This window comes from Siphateles boraxobius, unplaced genomic scaffold (assembly GCF_051911475.1).
Source record: "Siphateles boraxobius isolate OS27281-9 unplaced genomic scaffold, OSU_SipBor_1 9, whole genome shotgun sequence".
Classification (NCBI taxonomy): domain Eukaryota; kingdom Metazoa; phylum Chordata; class Actinopteri; order Cypriniformes; family Leuciscidae; genus Siphateles; species Siphateles boraxobius.
In genome coordinates, this window is record NW_027509219.1 from 30,294,440 (window position 1) to 30,309,369 (window position 14,930).

Genomic DNA, 14,930 nt, shown 5'->3' on the forward strand with positions numbered 1-14,930 from the left:
CGTTTGTGTGCGTCATCGAAAACAGCGCATTGATAAGGGTGATTAAACTGACTGTTGATATCAGAATCAACAAGTCTAGAAAATCATGCCAGAACACCACATCCTCTTGGTCATGCGTCATATTAACAGCTTCAGGACAGGGAAGCTCACCCGTATTCCACGGTTCCATATTGATTACGGCCTTGAGAATAATCTGAAGCTTATAGAGTGTTTATTGAGAGCTGCTCCTTTAACTTTTATAAACCAAGGTAACTGCAATGTCACCTTTGCTACTTTATGCCTATGGAAAGAGAGGCAGAATCTACAGAGAGGCAGTTAACATGACTTGAGCAATCTCTTGGGATCCTTAATGATGCTAATCAGGACCCCAGCAGGGAATAAAACATTTTGAGACATGCAAGTTAAAAAGAGGAAATGGTTTACCTCCAGTATTTGTGTATATGGTAACTACTTCCATGCTCACACTTCCATGCTGTCTGATCTGGTCCAAAATGAACAATTGCCAAAGGCCAAATGTGAGTAATGTGAGTGTTTTGGTGAGTAACTAAAAATAGCTATAGTGACAACAAGTGTAAAAGTAGCTAGCTCATGCCACAGAACCATCGAAATTAACTAGTGAAATTCAGAAGTTAATCAAAATGGTGAAGAACAGGAAATCGTGATCAGTTACAGAACAAAGTCATAACACTTCTTTTCCCAGTGATATTTTTCTGACCTCTCTTTTAAATGTCTCTCAGCCATCTCTCTTTCTACAGTCCTTCTTGCTCACTCTCTCTCCTCCCCCATCATGAGTGGACACGCCCCCTACTGCTGATTGGCTACAAGTGTATTGTGGTGCTCGGTCCGTTCCACTTTCAACAGCATTTCTCAGAAATTACTTACTGCATATTTGAAGTCTGTATCTGTAAGACTATATATTTTATCCTCCAGGTTAAAATTGCAGTTTTAGGAAAAAGTAAAAACAACTCTCCTTGACAAGTCAGACGGTGTTGAGCAATAGTAATAGTGTTGCCGTAATTATGATATTATTGTTAAAGGTACAATATGCAAGATTTTTTGCAGCTAGAGGGCGCTACATTCAAAACAACAACAACGGCGTAGCTCGATGACGATGTGAAGGAGCGTGGAATGATGGGAACTGTCGTTTTAAACTCCACCGTGGATATAAATCAGTCAGACGGGAATCGAAAAATCATATTCATGGATGAGTTAATTTTTTTTAAATAATGAAATGCTTTTTGTGGCGTGGTTCAGCGCGGTCTGTAATGGGAGAGAGAAGAGACGAGCGGCCGCGCGCTGGAACGAGAAAGAGAGACTGGAGACAAAATTTGACTCGGAGAAAGAAAACCGGTGGATCCGAGGTCTCATTTTTGAACCGTTTTGTGCCGTCGCGGTTGCCACGGTGAATGCGCGTTGTGTGCGACTTTTGTTTGTTTTGTTTTATTTTAATAAAGTACGAGTTCCAGTCACGCAGACTCCTGTCTTCTTCCTTCATGACTCTTGAACCTCATCACACTTTTATTTCATTAAAATGAATTAACCGCAAGAAAAGTAAGTTTTAATACTAAATTGGTTATCATAGATGTTACTGTATTCCGAATTCATTATTGTGTTAACGCTGTGCAGTTTTACGTGTTCTAAACAATTGTTGTAAAAGTACATTCGAACATACCCACATCATTTGCCAAAATACTGATTAATCTTTGTGTATACCACATGCTATATTTATTTACATGGCCATAAACATCAGACGTGATAAACAATGTCAATAAACTAAACACAAATCTAAAGCAATAATACTTCCCTAACATAAACATAACTATTAACGAATGCTACATTTGGAAAATATAAAATTAAGCATGCTTTGTCGACAGAACCAGCTGCAATCGGTAAAGAATAATTGTGTTCCGTAACGACTGCACGAAACAAGCTAACGTTTGTAGCTTGATAGACGCTACAACTACAACTTCCACGTTTGTCAAGGACTCCACGCAGTATGAGCGGAAACCGAGGGTAACGCAGATATGACGGAATTGACTGGCGACTCCCAGCTCCCCCTGCTGTAACGCCCCGTTTCCTTGGTTAAAATCGCAATTTTCTCATGATTTAAAAATAGTTGGAACACTAGCGTAGCCAGAAAAGCGTTTCTGGGTGTGCATAAGAAAAACTGGGTGTGCCACATTTATTGTCAAGTAACAAGTAAATCGGTCATTCACTTGTCCAAGTAAAAAAATTGGTTGTCCAGAAACAAATACGATTTTTTTTGTGTTGTGAATAAAATGTATTCTGAAGCAATATTCTCATCAGTATTCAGTCAGCTTTTACATATTTAAATCTGCATATTTATGATATTTTAACCTTTATAACGAGCATTTTTCCTTAATCGGTTTAAATATGTGCTTCATCTTTCATTTTAAATTCAAATATTTGATCAATAAATTCAATTGAAATAATAAGAAACTATATGGCTATTACCAATCAAATTAATTAATTTACACTGAAATATTACAACTGCATTAAATAATGTTATGGGATTTTTTTGAATATTTTTTGAATACAAATGGAATGATACCCTACTTTTAAACACGAAACTAAACCACCAGTAGGGGGCGGCAGGTGACCGTCCTAATAAGTGAGTTATTGAGTCATTTATTCAAATGATTCTTTCAAACGGCTGAATCGTTCAGGAATGAGGCAGTTGTTTAATGGGTAATTGAATCTTTGACTCAACCGATTCATTCAAAGCGCTGAATCATTCAGTGATGCGGTGATGTTTTCCGGTGAAATGCGCTGTCTTTCTGCTGTGATCTATGTTTTGAACTATTTTAGCTACTCAAATAGAACAAAAACAGTCAATATTGTGTCTAAAATGTAAGTGACTTGATATTAATTACTTGTTTATTTAACTGTCATTTGAAATCAGTGTCACATTTTCAATTGTGATGGTATTCAGCACTCGTGGTCGTGTGATGTTGCTTAACTGTATCATATCATATGTTATAAATATAAAAACTCCACATGAATTTTTTAACCGCTGTATGTTCATTAAGTTTCTTTGTGTTAACTGCGCTCATTGTTTCCATTTCTCCTCATGAGGCACGAGCCTCAACAGCACAACCTTGTTACCGTCAGTCAGTGGCTGTTTAGCATGCCGAATGTCTGCAGATATTTTTTAACGATAATAATTTAAAATTTAAAATACATTTTAAATTTACAAATATTGTAAGTAAACAAAAATAGTCAAAGTTTAAAAAAATATTTTTTTATTAAGACTTAATAAAATAATTATGCATCTATTTTTAGGTGTGCCAGCTGCCACTGTGGGTGGCACCGCGGCACACCCACCCGTGGCTACGCCTATGAGTTGGAAACATTTGGGATATTGTAAGTAATCAACTTAACAAAATATATAACACTGGCCTTGAGATTATGGGATATTTTAATGCAAAATTCTTACATATTGTACCTTTAAGCTGAATGCTATAGAAAGCAATGTTTTGGTCTGGTCAAAAACACGTCTCAGTGTCTCATGTCAGGGTGTCATTGCACCTTGTTTGCTTATAATATATTGAATGCGCTGTAGAGTACACAGACAGCTAAAGTAGTGAGAGCCGCTTTAAATAGAAAGATAAGGTCCTTCTCAGATTATCCTTCAGATGCTATCTCAAGGAGGATTCACAATAGAAGCAAAAACTGTCCTCTCTGCTTTCTTGATACGAGTGCTCCAGAGTCTGTCAAAGATGAGAAATTAATCTCTCCAATTTCCGGTGAATGCAGCAATTTGTCTCAATTTTCTTCAGGTCTGTGACAACACTAGACTCTGCTGTCACACTCAAGATTCAATTCCTCCAGTCCTCATAGCTACCATTTGTCATTTGGGAGACTATAAACTAAAAACAGACATTAAACGTAAATGTAGGTGTAATATGACCAAATGAGTTAAGATGATCAATAATCCAATTGTGAAAGTTTAAAATGTAAATGTATTTTATTTATATAGAACCTTACATCGACCAATAGGTGAACCAAAGTGCTTCACAACAGATTAAACAACAAATTTAAAACAACAACACACCAATAACAAAGATACAATAATGAATGAGAAAAAAATAAGAAAAAGATAAATAAAAAATAAAATCAATGTAAATGTGCCATCACATTACTAGGTACAAAACGCCACTTTAAAAAGATGCGTTTTAAGTCTTGATTTAAAAAGGCCCAGGTCAGTTTAATTTGAAGAAAGCTTTTTAATTTATTTTTTAAATCAATGGTGGCTGACTATTGAAATGGAAATTTTTACAGATTTTAGGATAAAATGTCTATAGGCCTATGTATGCTAATTTTTTGTTCTTTTTTGTCATTTGTTCTAAATTAATTGAAACGATAACTCAAACGATATGTTTAAAAAGACAACATACTGTGAACTACAATGTTGTTAATCGATGGTAAGCCACCAGATTATTTCAACTGAAATTAATTCTGTTTAATTGGTGGAATATTGAACAGAAAATTCCACCGATCAGAGTCGAAAAAGCATAACGCACCAAAAGAGTTCTTTAATCCAATTTTCAAATACTTTTTGGGTCAAATCAAAGTGTGTAGCTCACCTCGTAAACTCGTAGCTGATTGGCTTGGTTCATGGCTTATACCAGTAACTCTTTAACAAGAAAATGAATGAAAAAAATACTTCCGGAACCAGCGCCGCTGAGAAAGGGGACAGGAGCTAATGCATAATTTCTTATCATTTTTACTGTCATAATTGACTACATCTTAAAATGTGATATACCATGATATGAAGTCACAATTGTGAGAAATAACATTTGTAATTTTGATATATAACAGTGCAATAACAAGAATAAAGTATTATTTTATTTTTTTACTCTGAGAACAGGCTTTTACAAAGCAGACTAAAATTGCCATCTGAATATTATAGAAATCCCTTTGATAGCTATGCAAACCATGGGCTGCAACAACAAAAGAATGACATGTACAATATCTGTGCTTATTAACATCCAACAAATTCTAATTAACCAGTTTCTTTTGATGTGGAATTAATTCCAAGCATCCCACGTGATCTCTACGCAGTGCAGTTGAGTCATCTGAAGTGCATCAGTCCTTTTGTCTGATGATTCATGGCATTGATGTTGACTGAGTAAAAAAGCAAGAAAAGAAAAGACTCACCTGAATTGAAGAATAGTTCCTTTTTCTTCTTTGTTAGAAAAACGAATCCTCAATTAGCAAATGCAAAAAAACAAATCATGATTGCATCATCAGATAGCAAAGTGTTTAGGGGCATTTATCTAAATGTTGCTTGACATAGGTTAATTTTTCCCGGTCACATTGTATTATAGCCCCATTTACGTTAGATGACGTCCTTCTGAGAAACGCTCAGCCGAGGGCGATGTTTGATGGCCAGCCAGGTGGCTGAAATGACAGTAAAACGTACGTGAGCTCTGGGAATCTTTCAGACTTCCTTCGCTTGTTTGGAGCAAAACCACTCAATTGACATCAGAGTTCAGTGATAAATCCATGTTCCCATGGAAACTTCATGCTATTTTTGGGCCTGTGAGTCGAGCTCTATAATAGACATTTGCATATTCATGTCTGGACAAAGAGAGAAAATGCTCAAAGTGTTGATCATCAGCCTTGAGCTCTGATTCAATAGCTGCTCGTATCATAATTGGGTGCCATTAATACTGGGAATAATCTAGCATCTTAAAGGACACTTTAGCTCAAAGACAGAGAGTGTTACAGCTTTCACAAAGATTTAAAAGCAGCTGGTGCAATTTATATGAGAGGCTTATCTCAAAGTAATTGGTCTCGAATCTTCATATCAAAGTGTAGCTAACACTGAAATCAGTTGCAGATATCAAGGCAGACTCAGGTTCTCAAACACCTACCCAAATTAAACGTATGACTGAAAACCAGTCTAAAACATTGTCCTTAACAAATAAATAAAAACATAAACACCCAAATATATTTATTTCAACATGTATTAAAACATCATAATCACTTAAAATAATAATTACTTCTAAAAATAATAATAATTATATTTTAATACTATATAGAAATTAAACTCATGACTGAAAACCAGTCTAAAGATATTTATCTAAAACATTGTCTTGCACAAATAAATAACATGTATACAATGAAAATAAAACAAACATTATTTATTTAACATTATATTTACGTATGCATCAATGGACAGACATCAGATGTCAGACATCAACACTGCTGGAGATGTGCTATTGTTTCATCACATACAACCTGATTAAATACATCAAACATTTCACCACAGTACAATACATCTCATATTTCAACATTTGCATGGACAGCGTATCGAGTTAATGTTGCGATATATGGGCTATTATGTTAAGAGGCGTCTGGAGTAATGATCGACTATGTTGTATCACCAGAGTTAATGACACTGCTTTAACTGACGGGTGGGTTGATGCTAAATTGGGCTGGTATTTTTAAATCATCTGAGGGTGGAGGTAAAGCTCTGAGGAATATGATCAGAGAGCGATGCCGTTATTCACAGATAATTCTTAAATGAAGGCTCTGGCCGGGGCTTTTAGAGCAAGAACTTCTCCATCTGTCAGTCGTAATCCTCTTCTTTTCCTCCATCTACCCAGCAGCCTCTAGTTCAGCCAGGGCCAGGCGTGCAAAATGCTGCAGATAAATACAGCCTCCGAAAAACAATCTGTGACCATTTGTCTTATTCAGGTGGTTTAAGAGCCATTAAACGTGATCTCTTTAATCCAACAAGGTTCATTTACAGGGATTTGATTATGAGAGCACTTTCTGAGTGCATTTAAAACTTAGAATGGTATACAGGTTTGATGCAGACAAATAAATCCTCCCTGCAGTTTATCTGAGGTCTATACTTTTTGTACATTTATGGACAATTTGTCGGTCTGTGAACAATGGGTATATATAAACCATAAAAATTATCAAAGCAGCCTAATAGGTTTTTTGAGCATTGGCTACAGTAGTAACTTGTTAAGATCACGAAAGTCACAAGAGAACTGGCGAGGAAAAGATCAATAACGGTGTCCGTTTTTCCAAAGTGTTCTCATCATGAATGGATGAGATGCGACAGGTCTATATTTGATTTGAAGATGACAGACAACTCTTTGGAGAGCAGACTGTGCAATGTCACACCATCGTGAGCGTACACCCATCGCTCCCCCGTCCAATCGTAGCGCTTTGGCCCACTGAGAAAGGAAACATTCAGAAATGTCTGATGAAGCTGAAAACTGATTTGCTCTCATTATATCACACTGTTAATATGTAATTCGAGAACTAGCATTTCTAATGCCACTCAGGTAAAGAATAAAAAATACTACAGTAAGTAATACAAAGTAAAACATGTTATCAAGAAATTTGCTGATTTAATTCTCATTCTTTTACATAAAACAGATTAAACACCGTTATCATTACATACGGACATCAAAAAATGACTATTGTCTAACCTTGTCGGCGACGAAAGCCAAATCTGTCGGTTGGGTGTCTGCTTGTTGATAACGTATGTGCCGTGGTCAGAGCCAACTTTCACCGTCAGCACACCACTCTGTTAAGACATTTAACACACATGTAAATGTATGAGAGCTTCAGTCTGTGGCTTTAACATTGAAAAAGGAGCATTGACAGGGAGAACAACCTGAAAGATTCTTTTTACAAATATTTAACAATTAAACTTATCATAATTGTAAAATATATAAAAATAAAACTTAGGGGTGCACTTATTTGTTTCTCATTTCTGTAGACTTTTTTTAAAATAAAATGGTTTTAATTACTTATAATCACTTTCACCCATCAATGCTGTCCAAATTAAGTTTGAGTATCAATATGCCAACATTTAAAATAGATAAATAAAACAGAGATAAATAAATCAATAAATGCAAGGGGTGTACTCAATTTTTTCACAGATAATTATCCTAAATCAAAAAAAAAAGAAAAATATGCAAACCTAAAAAACTGATCAATTAAATCACAGACTTTTTGTACCATTAAACTGATGCCTAAAACACCACTGGTTCAGAACAAAATGATGAAACAACCTCAAAAAAGATGATCTATATATGTGTGAATGTATAGTCAGATCCGAGGCCAAGCATTGGGAACATGGCTCAATTTGTCAACCAAACCTTGACTTGCAGCTGTCCGAATGTTTAATGTAAAGGGTTGTGGTATCATTATATCATATCAACTGTAGCAACAGAGTCAGTGTGCAAAAAGAGAATTTTCTGAATCAAATTTCAGGGGACGGCTGCACTGTGATGCTACTACGTATACCACTATTGAAAACACCAGCACAGTGTTTGCCGGCTGCATGTGAGGCTATAGAGAGGTGTAAAAAACAAGCTGCTTAGAACAAGTAGCTGACAGGAAGCTCACCGCCTGACATTTATCCAGCCAGAGGAGAGCGAGGAGCGTGAAAGACCAATCAATCTGTCAGCAGGGCCTGCTGGCCACCCGCCAGATGCGTAAATGGAACGAGTGCAAGGACTTAATCATTCACTGGGTTCGAGACAGATCTTTGTAAAAAAAAAAAATATATATATATATATATATATATATATATATGTGTGTGTGTGTGTGTGTGTGTGTGTGTGTATGCATGTATGCACGTGTGTGTGGAATGATTGGAAGTTACTTTAGTCTAGTCTTACAATAACATACTAAAAGCTCAGCGTTTGTAGCCTTCATAAATCCTGCAGGACATATGCATTTCCTCTGCAAGGTGCTCAACAAAGGCTGCTGCACAAAAAGTAGTTTTTGGCTGTGAACTCTTAACAGGAGTTGTGCAGGAGCACTCAACAACAACAACAACACTCAAGCAAACCTCTTTTCTATAAATGAAGAAAAGATACCATCATAAAAGTTTTAGGACCCCTTTTCACCTCACAGAGTAACAACCTAATTGCAATGTTCCACAAAAAGGCTGGGGATGTAAAGGTTAGACAAATGGGTTGTATGACAGGTAAAGTGTGTTTAATTAAAGACTGGAAACACCAACTCAATTCAATTTGATTAAATGAATAGTTCTTATGAATAGTAAGATCATAATGAATAGTAATCTTTTTTATCTTGCTAGTTTTCCTTTTTCTTTGGTAAATGCAATGGTCTTTATTGTGTCTGTATATATATATATATATTTGTTGCTAATGGTTCATTTAAAATCAATTCATTTTTCTACCCTGTTATTTTCTCACTGAAGATACAATTCAATCAAGAATCAGATGCAATCTGTTGCAAACAGCATTTCATGTTTCAAATCATTTTAGTTTTTAGACCAACATTGACCCCTACTGGACATCTCGACAAAACAGACTTTTCATAGTTGAGATGTAAAAGCACTGCAGGCATTTAACATGCAAGGATGTGAGAATAAGTGCATGTGTACTTACAGAAAAGACAACGTCATAGTCCATTCCAGTGAAGTTCTCATCTGTGAGGTCTTCAAAATAATCTGATAATGCGTCCATTGTCTCATCTGCTAGTCTCCCATAGTCTGTCTCTGTTAGTTCTCTATACAAAACAATTACTTTGTAGAATAAAAAAATAGTTGTACTTTGTAGAATTTTTTTTTTGCATCATTGCAAAATATTGGTGCATGTGATGCTAATGTATAAATAATATATGAGAAGGTAACACTTAAAAATAAGGTCCCCTAAAAATGAACATTTTGTCATCATTTACTCACCCTTATGATGATCCAAACCTGTGTGAGTTTCTTTCTTCTGTTGAAAACAAAAGAAGATATTTTAAAGAATGTTGGAAATCAAACAGTTGACAGTAGCCATTGACTTCCATAGTAGGAAACAAACTACTATGGAAGTCAATGGGGACCAGCAGCTGTTTGATTACCAACATTCTTCAGAATATCTTCTTTTGTTTTCAACAGAAGAAAGAAACTCACACAGGTTTGGATCATCATAAGGGTGAGTAAATGATGACAACACTTTCATTTTTGGTTGAACTATCCCTTTAATGCATACTGTACCTAATATTAACAATGAGAAATACATTAGATATAACTTTTGATTTTAATAATGTATAAGTACATGTTTAAATTAACATTAACCAAGATTAATAAAGACTAGAAGTATTTTTCACTATTAGTTCATATTAACTAATGTAGTTAACTAATGTTAACAAATGAAACCTAATTATAAAGTGTTAACGATGAAAAACGTTTTAATAATAGTTGCTCACTGTAAAAATAGTTTGTATGGCATAATGTTTTTCTGTGTCAAAAATACTTTTAGCTATATATACAGGTCCTTCTCATACAATTAGCATATTGTGATGAAGTTCATTATTTTCCATAATGTAATGATAAAAATTAAACTTTCATATATTTTAGATTCATTGCACACCAACTGAAATATTTCAGGTCTTTTATTGTTTTAATAGAGATCGCTAAGACATGTGACCAACTGGGCGGCAACGTCATCAGAACGCAAAGAATTATGGGTATGTTTGGCCCGTTTACATGGGCTGGCATAGCAGGCTAGTGTTCTGGCCTATTTTTTTACGTTCTATGGTTCTGGCATGAAAAAAAAAATAGCGAGAAAACAGAATATAATCCTACAAAATGCAGCGGGCTAAAGAAAACATTGTCGGACCATACCAGAAAACTGTCGTCCGTTCAAAAGTATGCTAATGTTTTAAGCACCACACTCCTCGCTCTCTCTCATCTATCTTCATGCAGTCAGAATTCATGTCAAGATTGCAATGCATGCTGGAGTGTGTGTGTGAGAGAGAGAGAGAGAGAGAGAGAGAGAGAGAGAGAGAGAGAGAGAGAGAGAGAGAGAGAGAGAGAGAGAGAGAGAGAGACACACAGACGCGATCGAACTGTGTGTGTGTGTGTGCGTGTGTGTGTGAGAGAGAGAGAGAGACGCGATCGAACTGTGTGTGTGTGTGAGAGAGAGAGAGAGAGAGGCGCGGGCGCGAATCGCGCGATCGAACAGTGGAAACATAAAAACATACTCCGTTATTTTGTTCATAGAGGTTATCATTAAAACTGCAAAGTGTTTACTTATATCTGTGTAACTTACACTCGCAATAAAACACAACATTGCGCTTTTGTCACACAACTCAATCTGTAACCTACAACTGTCACCCAACCAAACATACAGTTTTAAAAGCAACATATTTATCCAACCCCATTTCAAAAAAGTTTGTCATCTTCTGGACATTAATCATATTGCATTGGTTTTCATTTCTTTTCTTCAGAGCAGTTACACATTCTACATTGATTAAAAAAGAAAATCAAATGTGTTTTTAATGGTAGTATTATTTTATACGAAAATCAATTATTTACCATTCAGATGAGAATAAAGTTAGGGTTCATTAAAATTAAGGAAAACAAATATATTGATCCGTTCTTAAAGGATAATTCAGGTATTTAGCACTTGAGTCTATTTTCTAGTTTGTTTTGGATGAACTAAGTTTGAGTGGTGGGTAGAATTTTGACGATGGGTCCTGTCTCGACTTTTTGAATCTTTTAGAATCGCCTCTGACGGCTTCGGAGTGGCTGTCTACGAGCATACACAAACATGTCCTTAAAACAACCCTTAACGTTCATTTTCAAAACTGTGCAAGAAGGACTATTGCGGTTTATAACAAAGCAGGTAGACAGCATCTTGAACACTGCGTTCTTCCCTCCATGCAATCAAGTCTGACGCCTTCTGTTTGTGCCGCGGATTCCCAAAATGCTTTGCGTTCACCACTGGTAAAACGTCACGATGACGTCACATTAGCAATCTCTATACTGATGATTTTGGCATACAGCTCATGAAAACCCAAAATTCCTATCTCAAAAAATTAGCATATCATGAAAAGGGTCTCTAAACGAGCTATTAACCTAATCATCTGAATCAACTTATTAACTCTAAACACCTGCAAAAGATTCCTGAGGCTTTTAAAAACTCCCAGCCTGTTTCATTACTCAAACCCGCAATCATGGGTAAGACTGCCGACCTGACTGCTGTCCAGAAGGCCATCACTGACACCCTCAAGCAAGAGGGTAAGACACGGAAAGAAATTTCTGAACAAATAGGCTGTTCCCAGAGTGCTGTATCAAGGCACCTCAGTGGGAAGTCTGTGGGAAGGAAAAAGTGTGGCAAAAAACGCTGCACAACGAGAAGAGGTGACCGGACCCTGAGGAAGATTGTGGAGAAGGACCGATTCCAGACCTTGGGGGACCTGCGGAAGCAGTGGACTGAGTCTGGAGTAGAAACATCCAGAGCCACCGTGCACAGGCGTGTGCAGGAAATGGGCTACAGGTGCCGTATTCCCCAGGTCAAGCCACTTTTGAACCAGAAACAGCGGCAGAAGCGCCTGACCTGGGCTACAGAGAAGCAGCACTGGACTGTTGCTCAGTGGTCCAAAGTACTTTTTTCGGATGAAAGCAAATTTTGCATGTCATTCGGAAATCAAGGTGCCAGAGTCTGGAGGAAGACTGGGGAGAAGGAAATGCCAAAATGCCTGAAGTCCAGTGTCAAGTACCCACAGTCAGTGATGGTCTGGGGTGCCATGTCCGCTGCTGGTGTGGGTCCACTGTGTTTTATCAAAGGCAGGGTCAATGCAGCTAGCTATCAGGAGATTTTGGAGCACTTCATGCTTCCATCTGCTGAAAAGCTTTATGGAGATGAAGATTTAATTTTTCAGCACGACCTGGCACCTGCTCACAGTGCCAAAACCACTGGTAAATGGTTTACTGACCATGGTATTACTGTGCTCAATTGGCCTGCCAACTCTCCTGACCTGAACCCCATAGAGAATCTGTGGGATATTGTGAAGAGAAAGTTGAGAGACGCAAGACCCAACACTCTGGATGAGTTTAAGGCCGCTATCGAAGCATCCTGGGCCTCCATAACACCTCAGCAGTGCCACAGGCTGATTGCCTCCATGCCACGCCGCATTGAAGCAGTCATTTCTGCAAAAGGATTCCCGACCAAGTATTGAGTGCATAACTGAACATAATTATTTGAAGGTTGACTTTTTTTGTATTAAAAACACTTCTTTTATTGGTCGGATGAAATATGCAAATTTTTTGAGATAGGAATTTTGGGTTTTCATGAGCTGTATGCCAAAATCATCAGTATTAAAACAATAAAAGACCTGAAATATTTCAGTTGGTGTGCAATGAATCTAAAATACATGAAAGTTTAATTTGTATCATTACATTATGGAAAATAATGAACTTTATCACAATATGCTAATCTTTTGAGAAAGACCTGAATATATTTAGACTGTAAATTATAAGAACTTTGCTGCTTATTTAAACTATTTAGACTTGTGTGTTATTTGAATGTGAATATAAACAAATTGTATGTGGACAGGTAATTGGATGCTGACTTTCCTGGGATATTTCTTGTTATACAAACAAATAAAAAACTGCATATTAATGTTTTACAAGCTATTTTAAATTTTTGCACACTAAAATACAACACAGAAATTTAATATAAAATAATTTTTGAATAAAAATTAGATTAATATAAACATTTTTGATGGACAACAATCGTACAATAAACACATTTTCAACACAGCGATAAATCATAATCATAATAGTTTAATCAAAGTACAAGTAATATTGCAAATATTGTGCTCTATGAGTCAGTGATTATTACAAGATTACACTTGTCACTCAGAACAATATTTACCTCAACTCAGTTGCGTTTTCTTTTCCAAGAGGTGCACTTGAATGAAGTTCTCTTCTCCTCAGACTGCCATCAAACCACTTAAAAATATTTAAATATCAGACCATATGGATGGATATGATAGCAGGTAATTCAAACCTTTATACATTTTAATAGATTACTTGATTTAGAAATTTTGATTTTAATTATGTCATAAAAGGTAAATAAGGGTCTGAGTCCTTTACCTGTGTATGTCCTTCCCAAACACTGGTCCTTGTGACTGTCTTTGCTGAAGAGATACTCCTAAATTTGCCACCAGCGCATATTGACTGAAATCACATGGGTCATAAACAAAACAGTGATATTTTTCAGACTACTAAAACACAAAGAGTAACACTCATTTAAATAATCAAAATTGGACAATTTCAGTATGAATGACCAGAATCAAGTAATTAGACTGAAAGTGCTGAACTAACGTTACAGGCAAAGTTTCATGTTTGATATTTCCAAAAAAACAAAACAAAAAAAACGTGCTAGTCAAATAACGTCACGTCACGTCACGTCACGTCACGCCTTACACAATAGATTTGTCACTCTATAATAATAGTAATAATAATAATAATAATAATAATAATAATAATAATAAAGTAGTTTACCACAAATAAGGCAATATAATATGAGACACCACGGCACATATTGGCAATTCAGACATGCTAACATGCCGGAAATGTTTGTTTTAAACTCACTCACTTCAAGTCCACTGCTCATTGTTGATAGTCTGGAGGTTTGTTGGTGGTGTTTCCATCTGGAGCTCAAATTTAGAAGATACAGAGAACGACACGCAATACTTAACCTTGACATAGCTTCAAAAAGGATGCAAGTATCTGGCCAGTCAGTCTGATTGCATATGCACGCTTTGACAGTCCTAGTTACATTTCAAAATACAAGTCCCAACAAAATAAAAGTCTGTTTTATACAGGAAAAGTTTCGTTTTTATTAAATCTCTTTTTTAAAATTTATTTTAAAAGTGGAAAGAATTAGAAAGTATAAATAATAATAATAATAATAATAATAATAATAATAATAATAATAATAACGTTTAATGCTGCCTTTACGTGCTATCAGAATCATAGTAAATAGCCTAGGCTACTAGTTTTCTAGTTAAAAATTAGACATGAACGCCCTCTCAAGTCGAAATTTAAATGCGATGAGCTCGTAATTACGACTTCAGAAGTGGGAAGTAGGACATTTCCGATAGCAATTGAAGGCAGCATAATT

At 36.1% G+C, this 14,930-nt stretch overlaps 1 protein-coding gene across 1 annotated transcript; it reads right to left on the reverse strand.

Moving 5' to 3' along the window:
• Window positions 1-6,155: 6,155 nt before the first annotated feature.
• On the reverse strand, window positions 6,156-14,597 carry fxn (frataxin). The gene is made up of 6 exons (XM_077223648.1): window positions 14,403-14,597; window positions 13,898-13,981; window positions 13,677-13,753; window positions 9,414-9,534; window positions 7,476-7,573; window positions 6,156-7,217 (listed from the first exon to the last, which is right to left on the reverse strand). Exons 1-6 carry the CDS (start codon window positions 14,511-14,513, stop codon window positions 7,079-7,081), a joined length of 630 nt encoding a protein of 209 aa, XP_077079763.1. The 5' UTR covers window positions 14,514-14,597; the 3' UTR covers window positions 6,156-7,078.
• Window positions 14,598-14,930: the final 333 nt, after the last annotated feature.

Bases quoted from the DNA above. Each gene is read 5' to 3' on its own strand.
- fxn (XM_077223648.1), bottom strand. From the start codon at position 14,513: ATGTCAAGGTTAAGTATTGCGTGTCGTTCTCTGTATCTTCTAAATTTG. The intron at 13,982-14,402 runs GTGAGTGAGTTT...ATGTGATTTCAG, and splicing joins CAATGAGCAGTGGACTTGAA to TCAATATGCGCTGGTGGCAA. The intron at 13,754-13,897 runs GTAAAGGACTCA...AATATTTTTAAG, and splicing joins TTTGGGAAGGACATACACAG to TGGTTTGATGGCAGTCTGAG.